This window comes from Drosophila hydei, unplaced genomic scaffold (genome assembly GCF_003285905.1).
Source record: "Drosophila hydei strain 15085-1641.00,03,60 unplaced genomic scaffold, DhydRS2 tig00000172-arrow-pilon, whole genome shotgun sequence".
Classification (NCBI taxonomy): Eukaryota; Metazoa; Arthropoda; class Insecta; order Diptera; family Drosophilidae; genus Drosophila; species Drosophila hydei.
In genome coordinates, this window is record NW_022045682.1 from 784,959 (window position 1) to 805,110 (window position 20,152).

The window sequence follows — 20,152 nt, forward strand, 5'->3', positions numbered from 1 at the left end:
AACAGGTTAAACTGTATAGTTTTAAAGGTAAGTCAAATTAAAGAATACAAGAATTTCATCAATTAAATGCCTCATTGGGGGGTCAAAACTATGGGGAATATGAGAACGAATATAATGATGATAATGATAATGATAATGATAATGATAATGATAATGATAATGATAATGATAATGATAATGATAATGATAATAATAATGATAATGATAATGATAATGATAATGATAATGATAATGATAATGATAATGATATTGATAATGATAATGATAATGATAATGATAATGATAATGATAATGATAATGATAATGATAATGATAATGATAATGATAATGATAATGATAATGATAATGATAATGATAATGATAATGATAATGATAATGATAATGATAATGATAATGATAATGATAATGATAATGATAATGATCATGATAATGATAATGATAATGATGATAATGATAATGATAATGATAATTATAATAATGATAATGATAACGATAATGATAATGATAATGATAATGATAATGATAATTATGATAATGATAATGATAATTATAATAATGATAATGATAACGATAATGATGATAATGATAATGATAATGATAATTATAATAATGATAATGAAAATAATGAAACTGAGCAAAACAAATAAATGCTAATGGTCATCCTAATACTAATAATTGTAGTGATAATAGAGTTAATAAAGATAGTTATAATGTCCAATGCCAATGCCTATAATAAATGAAAATCAAAATGAAGACAATGATAATGAAAGGATAATGGCAACGACAATAACTCATAGCAATGATTATAATAGACACATGCCCTAAAAAAAGCTATGTTAAACAGCTCTATCAAGCTTAGTTGGTCAACTACCCGTTCAACAGTTAACATTGACCCCCAATCAGGAATGCCTTTCATAATTTTTAATTGCATTGCTCTAACTGAGGGGCTAACAGTATAAAACAATTATTAAAAGTTCTCGAGTGTTTTGAACCACCGTTGTGCTAGAAGGTGTCATCTGGCCGTGGCTTATCGCTGGGCTTCTCAGGGCTGATATCAGCCAGCATCTTTTGGGTTTCCTGCGCCAGATTCACCAGTGTGCCCAGATCATTCTCTAAGGTGTCGATGCGCTTCTTCTGCAGCTCAATGACATTGATGAAACGATCGATTTCCTCGCCGCGCGACAAGGCCAATGCTCGCCAATAGACCACATCATTGGTGACATCGACATACTCGACCAGCGACTTGGTGTGGGCCAAACGCTTCTGCAGCATCACAATAATGTGGGCCAAGGTGTGCCAGGAGAAACGTCTGCCCATCCGCTGGCTCTTGTGGACGGCATCACCAATCGTATCGGGAGTTACCAGCTCGAGCCGATCTTCGTGATATTCAGTCGATTTGCTGTTGATGCTGTGTTCATCGGCCTCGGCTCCGTGCGACAAGATCTTCAGATTGCTAATCATATCGACGGGCTCACAAATCAGAGTTGTTTCCGAATTAGTGTTATTCATGTCTTTAACTTGAACTCGACGTGTTGCGAATGTAAAATTTTGTTTTTCGTTTGGCTGATATTGTGAAATTTGTAAAATTATCACAATATATATATTTTCTCTATTATAAAATTTGTCCCTTAGCAATTTGATTTAGATATGTTCATTTACTCACAGCTTGCTCAGCACGAAAATCAAATTAAACAAATACAAATTTATTTCTGTTCACTATTTCCCAGACTACGGCAATTTGTTAATCATAACATTCTTCTTCTTCTTCTTCTTTCTTGTTTTATTTGATTTTAACCTAAAGTGTTAACAGTTACATTTCCTCAGTAGTTTTCACTCTTCAGCTACAATTTCCGTGCTTTTATGGCACATTAACAACGCGAAGCCTTGTCCATGGCTAATTTCCCTTTCAAGATTCTCTCTCTCTCAATTTAATGAGCTGTCAGCTTGAAGTTTGATAATATTTCCATTTTCATTGAGGTCACAGTTTACACTGAGTCATTTGCATGTTGATGATTACAGTTAAATGATACGAAATAGTTATTTTTTTAGTTACGAGGAATAAGCGAATGTTGATGGACTACAAGATACGCTGGACAATTTGTTCTTATTGTTATTTAAAAAAAAATATATATATATATATATAATATAAATATATAAAATAATCTAATAATATATATAAATATATAATAATATAATAATATATATATATTAATAAAATATTTTAATTTTGTTGTATTTTAAAAAAGATTTTTAAAATTTTTGATAATATAGAAAAAAGATTATTAATTAAAAATATTTAGTAAATAATTAATTTGAGTTTTCAATCGGAAAACTTTGAAAATCTATATTTTATATTTGAGAAAAATTACAAAAATTATAAAAATATAAATGGAATAAAATGGACAAATGCTTGCCATGAAAATCTTGTCAACTTTCCCAGCTTAAAGCCAAGATTGATACGGATCACAGGGCACTAAGTCCTCGACCGCCTTTCATAAAGGCCGTCTAGGGTATATAAAAAATGTATAGAGTCAAAGGGGAGGCGCTTATCCGATTTGCCTGTCAATCAACTGTTTGCCTCTTTGTTGAGCTTTTGGCCAATTTGCATAAGCCACAAATAGACACACTCACGGAGAGAAAACCGAGTGGAAAATTTGTTTGGCCAAAAGTGCAAACTGTAAACATGACGGCTAATTTATTGTCTCTGAACAAACAATGGAACTGTTTAATGCGTTTAATGCCACACACACAGACACATAAGTAGTTCAAATAAATAATCGAATAATGCTGATAGTTGTATATATATATATATATATATATATATATATATATAATTTAATCTATCACGAGGCCAGCGCTGTGTGTGACTGGCGGCAGCTGCAGTTAATTGGCCCGTGAGGTTAATTGAAAAATCTCACATGCAGACACGGAAAAACCCCTGACTAAGCTAACTGCAGCAGACCACAGCTTCTTCATCTTGTGAATCTATCTTTTTATATACACTATAGAGGCGCTCTCTTAGCTGCTTTGGCAATGCATCGTTGCGCAACTTGAAATTCATTTTCAGATGAGACTGAGACTGCGACTGAGACGAAATGCAGATGCCAAAGCAAATTGCGGCCACAGCAACAATTGCACATTGTTGTCTCTCTCTCTCTCTCTCCCTCTTTTGATGTGTGGCATCTTCGTGGCAACAAAAATGTTGAGAGCTGCATAACTTCCTTGTATATTTGGCCAAGAAGCTGCAGCTGTCGAGTTCAGCCTTCGATTTTTGGCTTTGAGCAAAAAAGCAGCTCGCTTGCGGCTTTTACTCTCGACCTGCCCCAAACCAAAACCTCAATTAACCAGCCAAGCTCTTAGATTGGCTTCCAGTTTTTAGCAGCCAACTAACAAAAACAAAGCCACGTCGAGGTGTTTGCTTTGCCCAAGTCGAAAACTTTTAATTTTATTAGGAACATATTATGTCTTCCACTTGCTTCAAATCTGAGTTCGTAAACAAAAATGTTATACTTATACCCTGTATTCAATATATATATATAGATCTATATGTATATATATATATATATGTGAACAGTATTATATACAATAGATTTACTGTTGCCTTGGAGCTCATGATCTTAGTTGTATATTATTTACCTTGAATAAACAAATATATTTTTCGATATCTATTTTATGCCCTGAGCTGTTACAAAATGGCAAAACAGGGCATATTGGCTTTGACAAAATGTATGTTATAGGCGGAAGGAGGAGTGGCAGAAGTCATTAAATATATATATTCTTTAGAAGACAAGTTGAGTCCATCTTGCTACGTAGCTTTCCTCTTTGGCACACTTAAATCACTATCAATAATAATATCGATAACGTAAATATTCTTTATATTTTAGAAACAAGTTATAAATTTATTAAAATTCAATTATAAATATGACTAATATGTCTGCTAGGACTCAAGGTATCTGCTAGTCGGGCACTCCCGATTGAAGCACTTTTACTTGTTTAAATATTTTGTATAATAAACATATCAGATTGTGCACTGAAGCAAGGCAGAAATTCGTTCAGGAATCAGCAAAAAAATAAACAAAATTTTATATTTCGAATTTAGATTTATTCTTCTTCTTCTTCAATGAATTTCATTAGAATGTGTTTAAGGCACTCAGTTATATATTTCTTAGTTGGACTAAGTAATGTACTTCTTTCAGTCACTAAATACAATAAATTTATTATTTGCTTCAGAGTAAATATCTGAGCTGTCCTAAACGACCCTAGAAGCTCCATTCATGATTTTACTTTAGTCTAGAATGTCGTGTTCAAGTCAAGAGCTAAGTAGCTCGTAATTGCTGCACTGCTGAAGAACTTCTTGGCTCTGGCACAGAAAGCACCTCAATGCAGAGTTTGAGATATTTAATATGCTAATTGAAGGTTTTGGTGCACAAAGCTCTTAACTCTTGGCTCTTAGCTGTTGGCTCTTTGCTGCTGGCTGGCCAGCAAAGACTTGGCTAATATTTCACAGGGCGTTTGGCAGCAATAAATTGCATGTTGCATAAAGAGAAGCCGCAGCAGCAGATGTTGCATGTGTGGCACAATGCGAGCTGCGAGTGCGAATGCTGTTAGCTTTGAGTCAGGCTGAAGTGACTACGACTGCTGCTGCTTCTGCCAGTGGCAACAAGAGATGCTCATAAAATATATTGAAAGTGCTTTGCATAAATTCTGAAAACAAGAGACAATGGATTATTGCCGTTTGAACTTTATGGAGCAGAATTCTTTGTGAGTTGAATCAATTAAGGCCAGCCAGCCAAACGATGGGGAGATGTGGCGATGGGGCGCCGAGGCGACACTTTAATAGCTCAAACGCTCATTAGTTCAAATTTAACTGCAATATCGGGTCGAAAAGCGGGTCAGTCCATAGTCGAGTCGACTCGCATCGAGTGGCTTGCCTCATGCATAAAAGAATATGCGAATGATGGAGCACAGATGCTCTAGCACCAATATGAACTGAACTGAACTGAACTGAACTGATGAGCACAGATGAGAACTGACGATGTGAAGGGCAGCAGACGCTTTCGTATGTTCATCCGTCAGATACTTCCACAGCCAGAGCTAAAGATACATGCATGCATAGATAGATAGATAGACTGGCTCTGTTTGATGGATGCATGCCATAACAACAAACAAGCAAAGCAGCCAACGAACAACAAAAAACCGACAAATTTCACAGACAGAGACACTGTCACCCAGACAGAGATACAAATGTATCTCAAAGCTGACAATGACGCATTCTAATTAGACAGTTCTTGTATAGTCCGTTTTATGGCTCGTATTTGTTTGGTCCAGCCATTTGATGAGCATATCAATGTCAACAGCAGCCACATGGAACCAGCAGCTGCACAAGTTGAACTACCCATATATATATTGACTTTTATACACATTGCGTATACGCAATGTTGTTTAGTTAACAGCCAGCTTTTGTTTTCTACTGTATACCCTGTGAAGCGGAAGTAGACGTGGATGAATGTGTGTGGGAGGCAGTAGAGATCATGATAATTCCAATCATAACTGATAAGTCTAAGCAAGTGAGCTATCTGTATAGAACTGTTAAGACTTTGTGAAATGTCTGTGCTGTTCTTCTCTTATGTTCCGCCTGTCACTTATCTAATCCTTCAAGTATTCATTTAATCGATAAATATCGATATCTTACATTCTTTGCATGCGTCAGCATGCAGAGTCTCTTAAAACATATGCAGTTGGAAGATCTTTAACTCATCAGGTATTTCGTCCCAGGCCATCCCCTAAGGCTGCTAGTCTGAGCGTTTCAGTATTTGCTATAAATATATATTTAAGAAAAATCGTTAAGCTATTTTTAGCAATAACAAAGTCCACAAATCTGAGCAGTTCTTCAGTTACCTATCTGTCTACAGGGCATCCCCTAGCTGAGCTCACTCTTTCTCAAACTGTAACCCACGTCCATAGTTATACCTAAATTATGTTTGACCAAAGCATTATTTATTTCATGAGCTTATTTTGTTGTAATTAGCTTAATAATTCGAATTAGTTGTCGATGCGCAATGCTTCCACATTTTGACCACAAAAAACATTTATTATTTCGAGCAGCTTCGCGCATTAATTAATATTTACAATTTAATACGTAATTGAATAGCTTTTTCGAATGCTTTTTCCTATGAAGCTGAAAAGTGGAGAATCCAATTTGACCACAGATTTGATGTGAGTTTGGGGCTTGACTGCGGGAAGTAAGAGATAAATCGAGCGGATAGAGAAATAATCGATACGTGTTTATTTCACAATCATTAGCAGGAGAAGAGTTGCTCTGTTCGACTAACTGTTTTGTCTGTCAATATCAAATGACTTGCCATTACAATCGATAATTATCGATATCTTGCTTGAGCTTTTTTGCCATTACAATCGATAATTATCGATATCTTGCTTGAGCTTTTTTGATAGGTCTTACGTCTAAATTTTCTTACACCCAATCAATTGTATGAGAAGAGTTGTTTAGGCTATGGCTCTCTGTTCATCTAGCTCCATTACAATCGATAACTATCGATATTTAACTTGTGGTTTTCTTGTGCCAGTTAATGCTCTTCTATACCCTATCATTAGTAGGCACATACTTGCTTAACGTAAGGCTCTCTGCTCATCCATCCGTTCGTCACATCACAATCGATTATTATCGATATTTAGCTTGAGTTGAGTCACAGGTCTTGGCTCTCAGATTATGTTTATATTCGGAAGTTATATTTCCCTATGAACTAGCATTAACCCAGGCTCTCTCTCTCCTGATCAACCTTTTTGAGACTATAAAAATTTAACGACCCTAAGTCTTGCAGCCGCCTCGTCTTCGACTGAAGCGCAAGTTATGCCAGACAGTTAGCTTAGCCCAGTTGCTGCACTTATTTCCACTACATCTAGTTTATGCACTGCAGTCTGACAGAGCTTTCAAGTATGAATATGGAGCACCATAAAAGCCTCGGCCAACATAAGTCGAGCTCATCTCACGTTGCGGCTCATTGCCCAAGGGCCACTGTAGCAGTCATCAGCTAGACAATATAAAGTGCTATTTGTGGGCACTCAAAAGACGCAGCTACCTGCAGAGCTGCCTTCATGGCAACGCGTCTCTTCACTCCCGTTGGGCACATCGTTCACTTAACGTCGCTTTGCGTCATAAAGTTCAAGTTCATTATGCCAGCAAACAGGGAAAATAACGAACAGTTAACACACACACACACACACCCACAGTCACCTTTGTAAACAGACCTACAAAATATTGTTAAGAGCCACTTGCAGCGATTACACAAAAAGTGAAACCCGGCGACAATAAACAAAAATAAAATTGCTATTGCTGACCAAAAGATGCCATAAAGCAGCAGCAACAACAACAGAAACAACAACAACAGCAACAGCAACAACAAATAAACGAACTGTAAAAACAAAAGCAATGTTAAATAATTATTATTTAATGGCATTGTGTGCATTGGCTCGTTAGACTGAGTCGAAAAAAAGGAAATGAAAACAAAAGAAGTTAGAGTGTGGCACCGACCGCATAATACTCGTTCACGTCCCTTTTTGTTGAGTCTCAAAAGACAGTCTGCAGTAACTGAAATGGCGCTCTAAATTTGCACAGAAGCCAATATACTCCTAACACTTAGTGAGCGAGCACAAAAGGTTGCAAATAGCTCTTCCTCAATCAAAGCACCGCTTTGTCGCTCTCTCTCTGCTTTATGGCCAGTAAACTTGTTTTTGGCCATGTTGACATTTTGGGCTGATTCGTGGCTCACCTTTCCCTCACGTTGGCCCACTCAATGTGCTCGCCATTTAAATGCCAGCTAAATGCCTTAAAGATCATCATTAAAATAAAACAAAAATTTAGCTTCAAGTGAAAGTACGAAATAATCGAACCGCTTTGAGAAAGTCACAAGACACAATTGAAATTCAAATTCGGATTCGGATTCGACTTGCTTGCACTAAGCCACTACTGGGCCTGGCCAGGCGCCTACCACGCCTCCACTGACGCCTCCTGCAACAAGAAAAAACTTTGCTTGCGACTTTTGGCCATTTTAACCACTTAAGTTGTGGCATTCACCTCCGGTCTAGCAGCTTCTCCTATTTTTGGCGATACCCTGCTTTAATTGGGGTTGCCATATAAGGGGTAGCTTGAAGTAGTGCTAAGTATGGAATATATGGGGTCATTAAGTTGTGTTTGAATACTACAACCCTGCGCTATTTTTTATATCTAATAATAAATTTCGCCAACTTATGTTAAAATTATATTTTAATTTTATTTTAGTTTATTACAATTTTTTTTTAAATTAGAAAATTTTTAAAATTTTTTAAACTAGTTTTTATATATAGTAATCAAGCTAAATATGTAAATGGAAAATTTTTTATATGTTTGACTCTCTCTTCATCTGTTCAACTGTTCGTCTGTTATTATTATTGAATTTCTACAACACGTGTCTTTCTTTTACATTCGATTATTATCGATATTTAGCTAGGGTGTTGAAGGGCTTAAGTGTTAGCCCTTAGATCAAGTTCATATTCGAACTGCATTCCACATTTATTGAAACATGTTAGCTCGTTTCTTTTCATGTTGCTTCCAGCGGTTTACAGGGTAACTGCTAGTCGCATAATATATAAAGTTATAAAGCAATAAAAAATGAGTGTAGCAATTTACAGAGCATCCACTAGTCGTTCATGCTACTTTACTCCACTCTTAATGGTTTTTCATTTGGCTTTTTTCTTTCGGGCCTTTTTAGCTCTTTTACAGCTGCGAGCTGCTGTTTTTATTGCCTCTGGCATTGCTTACACGATTGTGTGTGTGTGTTTGTGTAGATTGTTTTCGGCAGCGCTGGGCTTCTGTTTTTCTTCTTCTTCTTCTTCTTTTTCGGGTGGCGCAGCACTTAAAATTTTGCACTGCTAGCGCTTCGCCTGCGACTGTTTCTCACAACTGCTCAGCGCCAAAAGAAAAAAAATAAAAATAATTTCAACGAGTTCGTAGAAACAAGAGGCGGAACAGCGCAGGCGGAAGGGTCTGAGTTTCCAGTTACAGTTAGGCATTATATCATTCAATTAGTTGCATCTCATCTCAAATTTCACAAATTAACTGCTTACAACATCTTCGTCGTGTGTTTCCATCGTGTCATGCCTCAACGAGGCAACAAAATTTCAATTTTTTGCACATTCATCAGACGGGGTGACAACAGAGATGACTTTGGCAAAATAAAGCCAAAGATTTGCATTGGTAGCTGTTTTTATATGGGAAATAGGCAACAGAATTAATTGAAATACATCAAAAAATTCTTAATCTTTAATCTATATAAAAAACTTAAGAATGAAATCGTGAAATTTTATCTGAAATCATGTAGGAATTCAAATAGCTTGAAGTATTTAATAAGATATAATTTATCTTAAAATAAATGATGCGAAACCTATAATTTTTGGCATGTATCTATCGAGAGAGGAGAGAGTTGTCCCTAGAACATCTAGAGAGAGTTGTTCCTAGAACATCTACAGAGAGAAACACATCCCTTTCCCATGAATATCTTCAGAGAAAGATGTCTCCAGTATATCTAGAGAGTCAGAAAAATAAACATGCCTTTCCCATGCATATCTAGAGTCAGAGGTTGGTGTCTCTGTCTCTGTCTCTATCTCTCTCTCATTCTCTCCTTCTCCCTCTCTAGAAATTCAAAAAAATTCCCAATTCGATGCTGATCTAAAATCGAAGGGAGCCGAAAGGCGTTCAAGCAAAACAGCTGTCAAACGAACGAAGGCCAAAGGGCGAAAATCTCATCTAAAGTGAGGCATAACGGTGCCAATATACCGCCCAATCAGGCTTAAGAAAATCTGGGAAATTTTATTAGGCGCTTTATTTGACGTTCACATGAAATGAAATTGCGGAATGGAGGACAGCCAGTGTTGTGCAACGACTGCTCTCTCTAGATATCCTCGAAGCCAAATGGCAGCATAGGCTTGAACTGAACATCCTCATCGGTCCACATGGTCACCATTTCGGTGGAGAGGACAATCTTGTGCAAATGGGACGGAAAGAGGTCGTTCTTCTCGAACTGATAGCCAACCAAGTGGTGGCAGCCGGCGCATAGTACGGGTCGCATCTCTAGGCCACTGCCAGCCAGCAGACCCTCCTGCAGCACCACGTTGCAAGCATTGTTGATGAAGATGCAACCGCCTTCCTTGCAAATGATCTCGCCCTCATCACTGATGGCCGTGAAGCACTCACTGCATCGAAATATATGATTGATCGTCTTGCGCACCATCTTCGGCCCGATCTCAATCTATACGATAGATATATATATATATATATACGATCATATATATATATATATATCTATATATGCAGACGTCTGGTATGTGGTGCACTTCTTTGTATTGCCTTTCGAAAAATATCTTTGAATATACTTTGAAGTGTGTGTCGAGTTAGTGACTTCGTAATGTCAGTGAGGTAGCTCTGAGTTTTAAGAGCTGAGCTGTCATTCCGAATATTCTCATGGCATGCTAACATTGTATTAACAAAAATATTAGTTTGGTCTACGATAGTGTTGGAATTGAGATCTGCATTTGATGATCATTTTATGCCCATTACCCATTGAAAACAGACAGAAGGAGGTGTGACAGATCTCGCAAAGTATAGATAGTCTTGATGACGTCTAGTTGGCCATGCCCATCCATTCGTCTATCCAGAGGCAGCGTTCTCTTACGCCGTAACAGCCACAGACTTGATCGAAAACTTATTGATTATTACCGATAGTAATCGATAATTTGATTTGGCTTTGGTCAAAATCTAGCTTGAAATGCTTAGAACTGGGTATTTTGAAATTATAAGACTTTGAAACCTTTTAATTTAACATAACTCGAGAAATATAATAACTAGAGTCATCAAAGATGAGAAATATTTCATTTGATGTATTCAAAATTGTGTTTGATCATTGTGTTGGTATACGAAAATGAGTTTTAACAAAGCTCGAGTGTCTTGCGAACTAGTTCGATCACATACAGTGTATATACTTAAATAAACTATTCAGCGAGCAGAAAGCTTTCACCTTTTACATACCAATCGAAGCACACATACAGCATAAGAGATAGCTACCTTGAAAAGTTCCCAATTTAGAGACTTATTTTGAGCATAGCTCGAGAACTATAAGAGCTACAGCTATCAAATTTGATATGAAGTTGCTCAGAAGCTAAGCATAGATAAAAAATTGGTACTTTTTGAAAACTCTTCTACATTCCTTTCATAAAGGAAATGAAATGTTGGTAAATTCTCATTAGTTCCGTAAGCAAGATATCTCCTAATCATGCTGTTCCGTTAACCGCACGCTTAATTGCTGTTGCCGCCGCTGTTGCGCTCCCGGCAAATATTTTCAAACAGACGTTGGCAACAGGCTGCGGTCCAAACAAGTTGTAAAATAACAATAAAAACAATCGAAACGAAATTGAAAGTCGCAACTACCGAAAAGGCATCAGCGGCGATAACGTTCAATGATATTACAATGCCCACAAAAGTGCTATGCAGGGGGGCTTACAGAGAGAGAGAGAGAGAGAGATAGAGAGGGAGTGGAGAGTGAAACAAGTGCCATAAACACAGCTCGAGTTCAATAAAAATTATTAAACGCAACGCGCGACGACCTTGCGCAGATGCGTTGGGTTACATTGCGTAATGGAAAGGCCAACTAACAGCTGCCAGCTTCAAGTGGCTGCAGAGCGAGAGCGAGAGAGAGCGATAGCGGGAGGGAGTGGTAGAGAAGAGAGGGGTATAAAGAAGAAGCAGCAGCAGCAAAAGTTGAAGGCGACTGCAAACCGGCTTCAAAGTGTAGCAAGAGCCGGTTAGGCCAGCAGCATTTTGTCATTACACTCAGCTCTACACAGCTGTTGCTGTTGTTGTTGTTGCTTTTCAGCTTTTTTGGTGCTTGCGTCCGAAATTAGTAAAACAACAAACAAAGCTAAACAAATCATGCCGCATGGCAAATACTCTAGTTTTTGTTTTCTCTTCATTTGCAGCTGACAAAAGACGCGATTTGTTGCACTAAGTGCAATTGAAGCTAATTAACAGCTGTCTAAGTTGAGTTAATATGTTGGCCTATACTAATCACAATGAGCATAGCTTATAAGAGCAAGCAATTTAGTGTCAGATCTACCTGCAGAGTAGGTCGAATTTGATCTACAAACTGCTTTTGCTGATTTTCTAGTCTGTTTAAGGCTCTTTCTATTAGAGAAGAATTTTGGTAGTTCTATCTTGATTACAAATAAATCAGTTTTCTTATATGAAAGCCCTAAATATTATCAAACAGCTTTTATGTGAGCCCTACGAGATAATAGTTGGATTGGTTAGAACTTCATAGGTATGTTTTAGGAAGACTAAATAAATATGAGATGCTTTCAAAATGACAAAAATATAAAATTAACTTTGAGTTCCTATAACATGTACTTAGAGAAATATATATATAAATATATAAATAATATGTATTCCAATTAGCCCTGATTGCTGAGCCCAACATTCTCTGAGAACACCAACAAACACAGACACAGAGCTATATAGACTCCATAATCGAAATACATAAATTAAGAACTTCATCACAACTTATATCGCCAGCTGCATATACCCGCTGTTAGAGCATACAAAAAGCAAACCAAACCAAAACTGTGAAAAGGCCAACGACTAAAGTCAGTCGCCTGACTTGGCCTGGCCGATAAACATCTTTAATTATTCAGTTTAAATCAAAGCTCGACCAAATGCCAAATGTCCAACAAAAAAAGGTGATTCTCGTCTCGTCTGCTCGGTGGGCGGCTAGAAATGGGCGTGCTCGATTAGAAATGTTAATTAGCTGTGAAAGCAGCTGGAACTTCAAGCCAAGAGCATTTCTTATAGCCAACACCCAAATTTATTCGAAAATCCGAATGCACAAAAACCAGTTTTGGAAGCCCAGAAAACTGAAGTTTCAGCTGAGCTCAAGAATTTGTATTTATTTCAAATGATTCACATTTTGAATGACCCTGAATTATATTTCGGAATATTTAGAGACGAGAGAAACCAATTAAAATAATGCGATTGGAATTTGGATGACATAAAATTGAAATTGAAACAGATTTAAATGTTTCTTTTGTTGAGATTTTACTTAAGATTTTCACAGAAGAGTTTCAGAAGAAAACATTCGAAGCAGTTAAAAGCAAGTGGTAATATTACAGTTGGGCATGCCCGACTTCATAATACTTGTTCACTGTGGTGAGCCTTTTGCTATTCGAAGAGTGAAGATCGAGTAGAAAATGTCAACAACAGCTCGCGCGGCAGCTCTTAAGCTGCGGAAGATACCAATCTAAAGATATAGATATATATATATATATACACATATATTGAGTTGAGAGCAGCTCGGCTCACTCGATGCTATTAACAAATCATTCTTAAAACTAGAAATTCAAAGAACTTGAGGCCGGCAGTCAGATGTGTAAGCTCTTAACAAAGAATAAATTAGGGAAGGAATAAAACTCTGAGATAAAAGAACTTTGCTGTGAAGAATTTCTTCAATGTCAGATTCCCATTTAGCACCTCACGTTTCTTCAGCTGCTAAATGTTATGCAATTTTCTGGACTTCTATTAGGTATCAGGTATAATTTAAACAAAACCAGCTGCTGTAGACTATGAGAAATCAAATCTTTTCGCATCAATTTCGATTGGTTTATCAAACAGCTGGAGGAACTCTTTAATAAAACTAAAAGAGATTTTTGCTCGCAAAGCTTTTTCTTTTCTTCTAATTGTGAAATGTTGCAATTGCAGCTTTGCTGGCATTTGCTTTGCTCGTTTGTTTTATTGTCATTTGGACATCAAACAGAGCGTAACTCGCTCGCTGTCACGCAATGCCAAGCTCGACTTTTGCAAACGATATTTTGATGTTCTACAATGGGGCTGCCTCCAAGCCACCCTCCCAACCAATGGAGCTCCCCTTTCATCCAGTTGAAATGCTGCTTTGACCATAAACCGAATCGTTGAGGCGTAAAGTTTTTTTTGTCTATTTTTTGAACGCTTTTTAAGTTTGAACTTGAAATTTTTGATGTATGCATAAATTGTATATATACATAAAGGTATGTTTAAATAGTATATTTAAATAGTATATATAAAAAAAACTAGTTCTACTGAAGTGACCCAGTGTGTTTGGCCCGAAGTAGTTGCCAAGAATTTGCATCTCTAATGAGCAGACAAAAGCCAAATGCGGTTTGGGAATTGAAATGAGCCAAAGAGGAAATAGCTTTGATATTTATGTTTATTATTATTTGCATAGCTGGACGTCCACATGGCCAATTAATAAGTTATTTTGGCTTAATCAATCAGCTATTACAACGTTTTCAAACGGCCTGCTGTGAATATGCTATTTGGTCGATCAGAGCTTCGATTAGAGTTTAATTAACACATTTTCCCATCGTCGCTGGGCGCCTCAAATAGCTTTCCAAATAGCAAAGCTGTTAATATCATGTTTATATCTCATATATATTAAATATATAGGTCAGCTGGGGGTGTTAGTGTAGCTAAACAAGAACTCGTCTAGCGATGCCTAACTTGATTTTGGACAATAAACTAGAATGTTCACTTATGGATAAGCGGTGTTTAGTCATAAGATTTATGGAACAATTTTGCTTTGCTTCGCTTTGTTGTATTTAAGTCTATAAAAAGGTCTTAAAATATTGAAATGACATAAATAAGTTATCTAATAATATTCTTAAATTTAAAAAATGTTGTAAAAATAATATAATAATAAAATAAAAAAATAAACACATGGTTAAAAAAATTAAAAATAAACACCTACTTTGCAAGGTATACATTTCTCTAAGTGTATGGACTGTGAGTTATTATATATCAAATTGAATACACAATGATATTTATACATTTAATTTAATAAAATATTAATATGTGAATTGAGTTTTTATGCCCATAACAGCTTATACATTATGCCTATAAGGCTCCACTTAATTGCCATAAAATGCAATTAATATTATTTGTTACATATGTTTGCAGCTATAACCAAATGTATGAATTATTTATATATCCGGAGGCAAAAAACTGTGTTTAAAAAAAAAAAAACAAAGTTCCCCTCATAAGTGACTGTACTATAAAATATATATACAAACTAAAAACAATTTAGTTTTTTGTGTTGAGTGGGAATATAATAAAATATTTTACTTTCACAGCTCCATAAATTTATGAATGTTTGAAGCACACAAAAAACCTTTCAAACTGCACGTTGTAATCGCAGCTAAATGGAGCCTGGGCAACAGTTGCATTTGATATGTGGCAAATGTGCAGAAGTGAATGAACCCAAACAAAACATTAAGTAACATCTTTTCGAATGGCGAAGATTTTAATGCGCTGCAAAATAAATTCCATCAGAAAGTGCATGAGAGCCTGAAGCAAGAGTTGAAAATGTTGAAGAAGTAGAAAATTAATTTGAATTGATCGATTATCGATATTTATCATGCGTAGTAATCAAATTGTGTATCGATTTCTATTAAGAGAGAGAGAGAGAGAATGACAGAGAGAGACAGAAGGAGGTACAACTAGAGATACAAAAAAGGATGCTAAATAAGGATGGAGGTAAAGAGACAGAGATAGAGAAAGATAATCAGAGAGAACAAAATGAAGAAAGAGCGAAATAAAGAAAAAGGGAGAATCAAAGAACGCAAGGGACCGAGAGTATTAGAGAGTCTAGTCTAGTCTAGTTGTTCTCATCCTGTGCACACTTCTAGTCTAATATACCCGTCCTCAGTTTATTTACAGAGTACGTCAAATAAAGCTTTCATTTTTTCCTTCTTGTTCCGCATAAAAAGTTATTAAACTGCGCATCAAACTGTAAATTACAGTAAAAAGCCTTTCAAACGCCATTTTGTGGGCGCCCACACCCACACACACATTCACACACACACACGCATCGCAGCACATATAATGAGTGTGAAAAGTAATTCAATAATGCGTTGTTAATTATACTTTTGATCTTTGCTATGAGAAATGAAAGGGTTCAGACAGCGCCAACTACATCCGATTACGGGAGATGTATGTATGTGTCTATATCTTATGGCAATATAGTGTACGTATACTATATATACTGATATGTGTGCATAAGCCAGTCAATGCTGGGTCTGACCTCAAGCAGCAGACCCGCAGCAACCGAATTTTTTTACTTATATAAGCTGGATTTCCTCTTTGGCTTTTCTCTCTTTGAGCAGAGGCAGGAGTAATTTCCTTTGCTTTTATTTATTTGTACATTTATCTTCTTGCTGCCGTTTTAATCCCCCAAACATTCTTGATAAGCCATTTCGGATTTAATTGAGCGTTTTTTCACTTCTGATTCATTTGTTTTTATATTGCCAATAAAACTGAGTGTTTTTATCAATGATTTATAAAGTGCCAAAGTGTGAGTTTTTTTAGTGCTGTAATCTGTGAGATTTACCACTCCAACCTCATAATAGCGAATCGTACTCATAGATAGTGGAATAGGGCATATCGGTATTACATAAACTATCAAATTTAATAAATATTGAAAAAAAGGAAATAAATAATAAAATCGAAAAATAAAAACAAAAATATTATAAATTAACAAAAAATATAGAAAAATTTGAAGAAAAAAAAATTAAATAATATAAATAAAACATAATTTTTAAAATCGTAACTTTAACTCAAAGTTTAGTGGAATTAAGAAAAAGTCTAGTTAAGACTTAGTTTATTTCGTAATATTTTTTAATAATTTATCTTTATATTTTTTAAATATGAAAAGAAAAATAAAATAATAGCTATAAAAATAATTTCTTTAAAAAATTTCAATTATTGTTTACAAATTTTTCTTAAAAAAAATTTTTTCTTTAATTCTTCAAAAAATTATACTATTTCATAACATTCTTTATAAGTTGAATTTCTTTTTATGATTTATTTTTCTATTTGTTGACGAAAAAGTAAATGTTTTAAGCTTTTATTTTTAATAAGCTTATATTTTTTATATAAATAAAATAAAGTGAAAATAAATATTTTGTAATTTTATACATAACGTTTTCTGGTCAATTGTGGCAAAAAAATAAATCTTGTAGCCCAATTTAATTTATTTATGTTGACTTTCTATAAGCACGATATGTGTGTGTGTAGCTCAGTCGCTTACTCATTGAAATATGAATCGTTATATAATATTAATCGATGACAATAAACTGATTTATAATCGCAGGCAGCAGTTGATAACTGTTTTTACCTCTGACTCTGCCTTTGTCTCTTTTGATATGATCATAAATTCATCATCTGTTGTTAGTTTTTGCACTTATTGTTTGTCATCTGCTTGCAAAAAGCGAACTATTTGCATATAGTGCAAAAAGTTAATGCAATAAATGATAACGATGACGATAACGATAACGATAGCGATTAAGCTGAAGATAACAATAAATGTTAACGAGCTTTCCACTTGAGCAAATAAAAGAACAGATTTGACTGTGACACGTGCTTAAGCTAGGGGTCGGAGTCGGAGTCGGAGTCGGAGTCGGGGTTGGGGTTGGGCTTTTTGTCGCTGACCCAAATTAGCTGGGAAATTGCGCATACGCCACGTGCAGCCGCCCACATTTGACTGGCTCAACTGTCAGCACTAAAAAGCAGAGACTCTAATTAAAAATGAAGAGACAATGAGCAAAAAAAATGAAAGTAAAAGCCACTTGAAAGTGGATCACATCAGAGTGGATGATGAACTGTCAAATACCTCGTATATACTAAAGCGAAGGCATGCAAAGAAGTGGGAGGCAGAGGTAAAGAGACAACCGTTAGGATTTAAATACTTTTTCTGGTACATACACGGCTTTATGGGGTATGCGCACGTATCACCTTTTACAGGGTACATGCAAATTCCAAAAATATTTCAAATAAATAAATACTAATTAAATAAATAAATATATAAATAAATAAATACTCATATATCAAGTAGTTGCATATACCCCATGCGTGTTCAGGGTATATGGCAGTGGTAAGCCGAGTCAACTGCAAATAGAGATACGCAGCTTTGTGGGCGTCACAGGGCGTCACTGCACCATCTACCTGCCCCTATACGTGCGGCTAATTATATGTCAGCATTAAAGAGACAACCAAAGAGAGCGAGAGGAAGGGAAGGAGGTAGGGAGGGAGAGAGAGGCAGAGTGAGAGAGTCAGCGACATGGTCATGGCAGTTATTTTAGCTGGCAAGTAATTACTATGCAGCTGGCATAGACGTAACGGAGCTGAAATGTTGTTGGATGATCAATGCTCGTGCATCCGGAAGAGGTAGGAAATTAAAGAAGAAGAGGCAAGTAGCAGTAGGAAGCATGGGTGGGGGAGCTCCCCCAGGTGAGTTGCATATCGTAAAATTTAAAATCGAAATGAAATTGTTGTTTGCTTTTGGCCAACTTACCTTCTCCGTGCTGGACTGAAAGTAATAAACCATCACGAACATCCAAATGATGCTGACGAAGACAATTAATTTGATGTTGCGACGCATGTTTATTGATTCTTCTTCTTCTTCTGTTTCTTCCACTGATCTTTTATTATAATTATATTATTTATCGGACGTTTACTTCTGTTGTTGTCGTTGCTATTTGGCAAATTCGTTTGCTTTTCCACTGCGTAAATCAAACAAAAAATTTTTGATTGGATTGGATTAATTACATTTAATTAAGCCCCGCAAACACGTGCCATAAATTCCGCAACTCAATTATTTATATTTCTTTTTTTATTTTTTTGATAACAACTGAAAATCTGTTTCACATTTGTTTGTCTTTCCCCTTTTTCTCTTCGCCACTGTATTTATTTAAATGCAATTCATTACTTAGTTGAACTACAATTCCTGCGGCTGCCGAGCTGTTGCCAGCTTCCGTTTGTGGCTCAAAATTAATTCGCTTGCACGCCTTCGCGATGTCCAAACGGACATATTGGCTGAAGTGTCGAACTTATACTGAGGTGTCTAAGTCCAAGTGTTCCGAGCTCTGGCAAACAGGAAAACTAATCTCCTGAACTTCATTACGGATTGATCAAAATTGATTTATACATTCGCCCTGCCTGGACATTGTGGCCAAAGCTTTAGCTATGAATATTAGCTATATCTATACTGTATATATATCTTTATATATATCCATATTATATCTACTATAGTTTTCAGGGCCAGAATCTCTATGTTTTGCCATTCATCATTGTTGAGCTGCTTTACAACTGAATTTCTAAATTATATGTGTCATGAGCAAGTATTGTGCAGTCGCCTTAACTCGGCTGGCATATGGCCTCAGTCTTAACTTGTAAATGCTTTTTATTAGCTTGGAATAATGCAATTATTGGTTCAATCAGTGGTCCAATGAGAGAGAAGAGTGAGAGAGAGAGAGAGGAAAAAGTAGAGGGAGAGGTAGAGAGAGATGAAGGGCGAGGGAGAAAGAGACAGAGGGACAGAGAGAACGGAAAAGGAGAGAGAGGAAGAGGGAGAGAGAGAGAGAGAGAGAGCTACAAGGAGAGATAGAGCAAATTTTTAGTAATTACACAACATCAAAGACTAGGGAAACAATATTGTTATCTCAATAATCAATTCATTATGTTCTTAAATTTAAAAAAAAAATATTCTTTTTCCTGAGTTAAAAGTTTACTCAAAATATTTTTAAATTTTTTATATTTGAATTGCAATTTCAATTAAAACTCTTTCATTTGGCAGCTATAAAATTTTTATGTTTGTCATGTGAGCAGAGTTCATTAAATATTTGAAGCGAACTGCTTCCAGTCATCAGTTCACTAGAACTGGTTCATAATTGGTTTCATATTAAATATGAGCAATGTGTTACAAGAGACGCTCAGGCGCCGCTGATAAAGCAATTAAGCCCTGGCCTAATATTTACTTTGGATTGACTTTCAGCTAGAGTGAAAAGTTAATTAATTTTCTGACAGAAATATATTATTGTAAAATTTTCATTTAGTTTTCCATGTTTTCCATACCTTTGTTCTACCTAAAAATTCTTTATATAAACGATAATAAGCATTATGATATCATCTAAAGCTTTTGTGACTGATAATGAAATGACGAAACTCTAGAGATATAAGATATCTATATATACATTTATATATATATATATATATATATATATATATATATATATATATATATATATA

The 20,152-nt window shown here is 35.8% G+C and overlaps 2 protein-coding genes across 2 annotated transcripts in view; both read right to left on the bottom strand.

Moving 5' to 3' along the window:
- LOC111599370 (polypeptide N-acetylgalactosaminyltransferase 2) overlaps window positions 1-20,152 on the bottom strand; it is a 32,997-nt gene that overhangs the window by 11,873 nt on the left and 972 nt on the right. The window contains exon 2 of the mRNA XM_023315006.2: window positions 18,420-18,627. Coding sequence (XP_023170774.2) covers window positions 18,420-18,506 — 87 coding nt within the window. The 5' untranslated portion in view covers window positions 18,507-18,627. The remainder of the gene's footprint in view (window positions 1-18,419; window positions 18,628-20,152) is intronic.
- Window positions 913-1,622, bottom strand: LOC111599371. The gene has a single exon (XM_023315008.2). The coding sequence runs from the start codon at window positions 1,507-1,509 to the stop codon at window positions 1,003-1,005; it is 507 nt and encodes a 168-aa protein (XP_023170776.1). The 5' UTR covers window positions 1,510-1,622; the 3' UTR covers window positions 913-1,002.

Coding starts and splice junctions, on each gene's coding strand:
- LOC111599371 (XM_023315008.2), bottom strand. CDS start 1,509: ATGAATAACACTAATTCGGAAACAACTCTGATTTGTGAGCCCGTCGAT.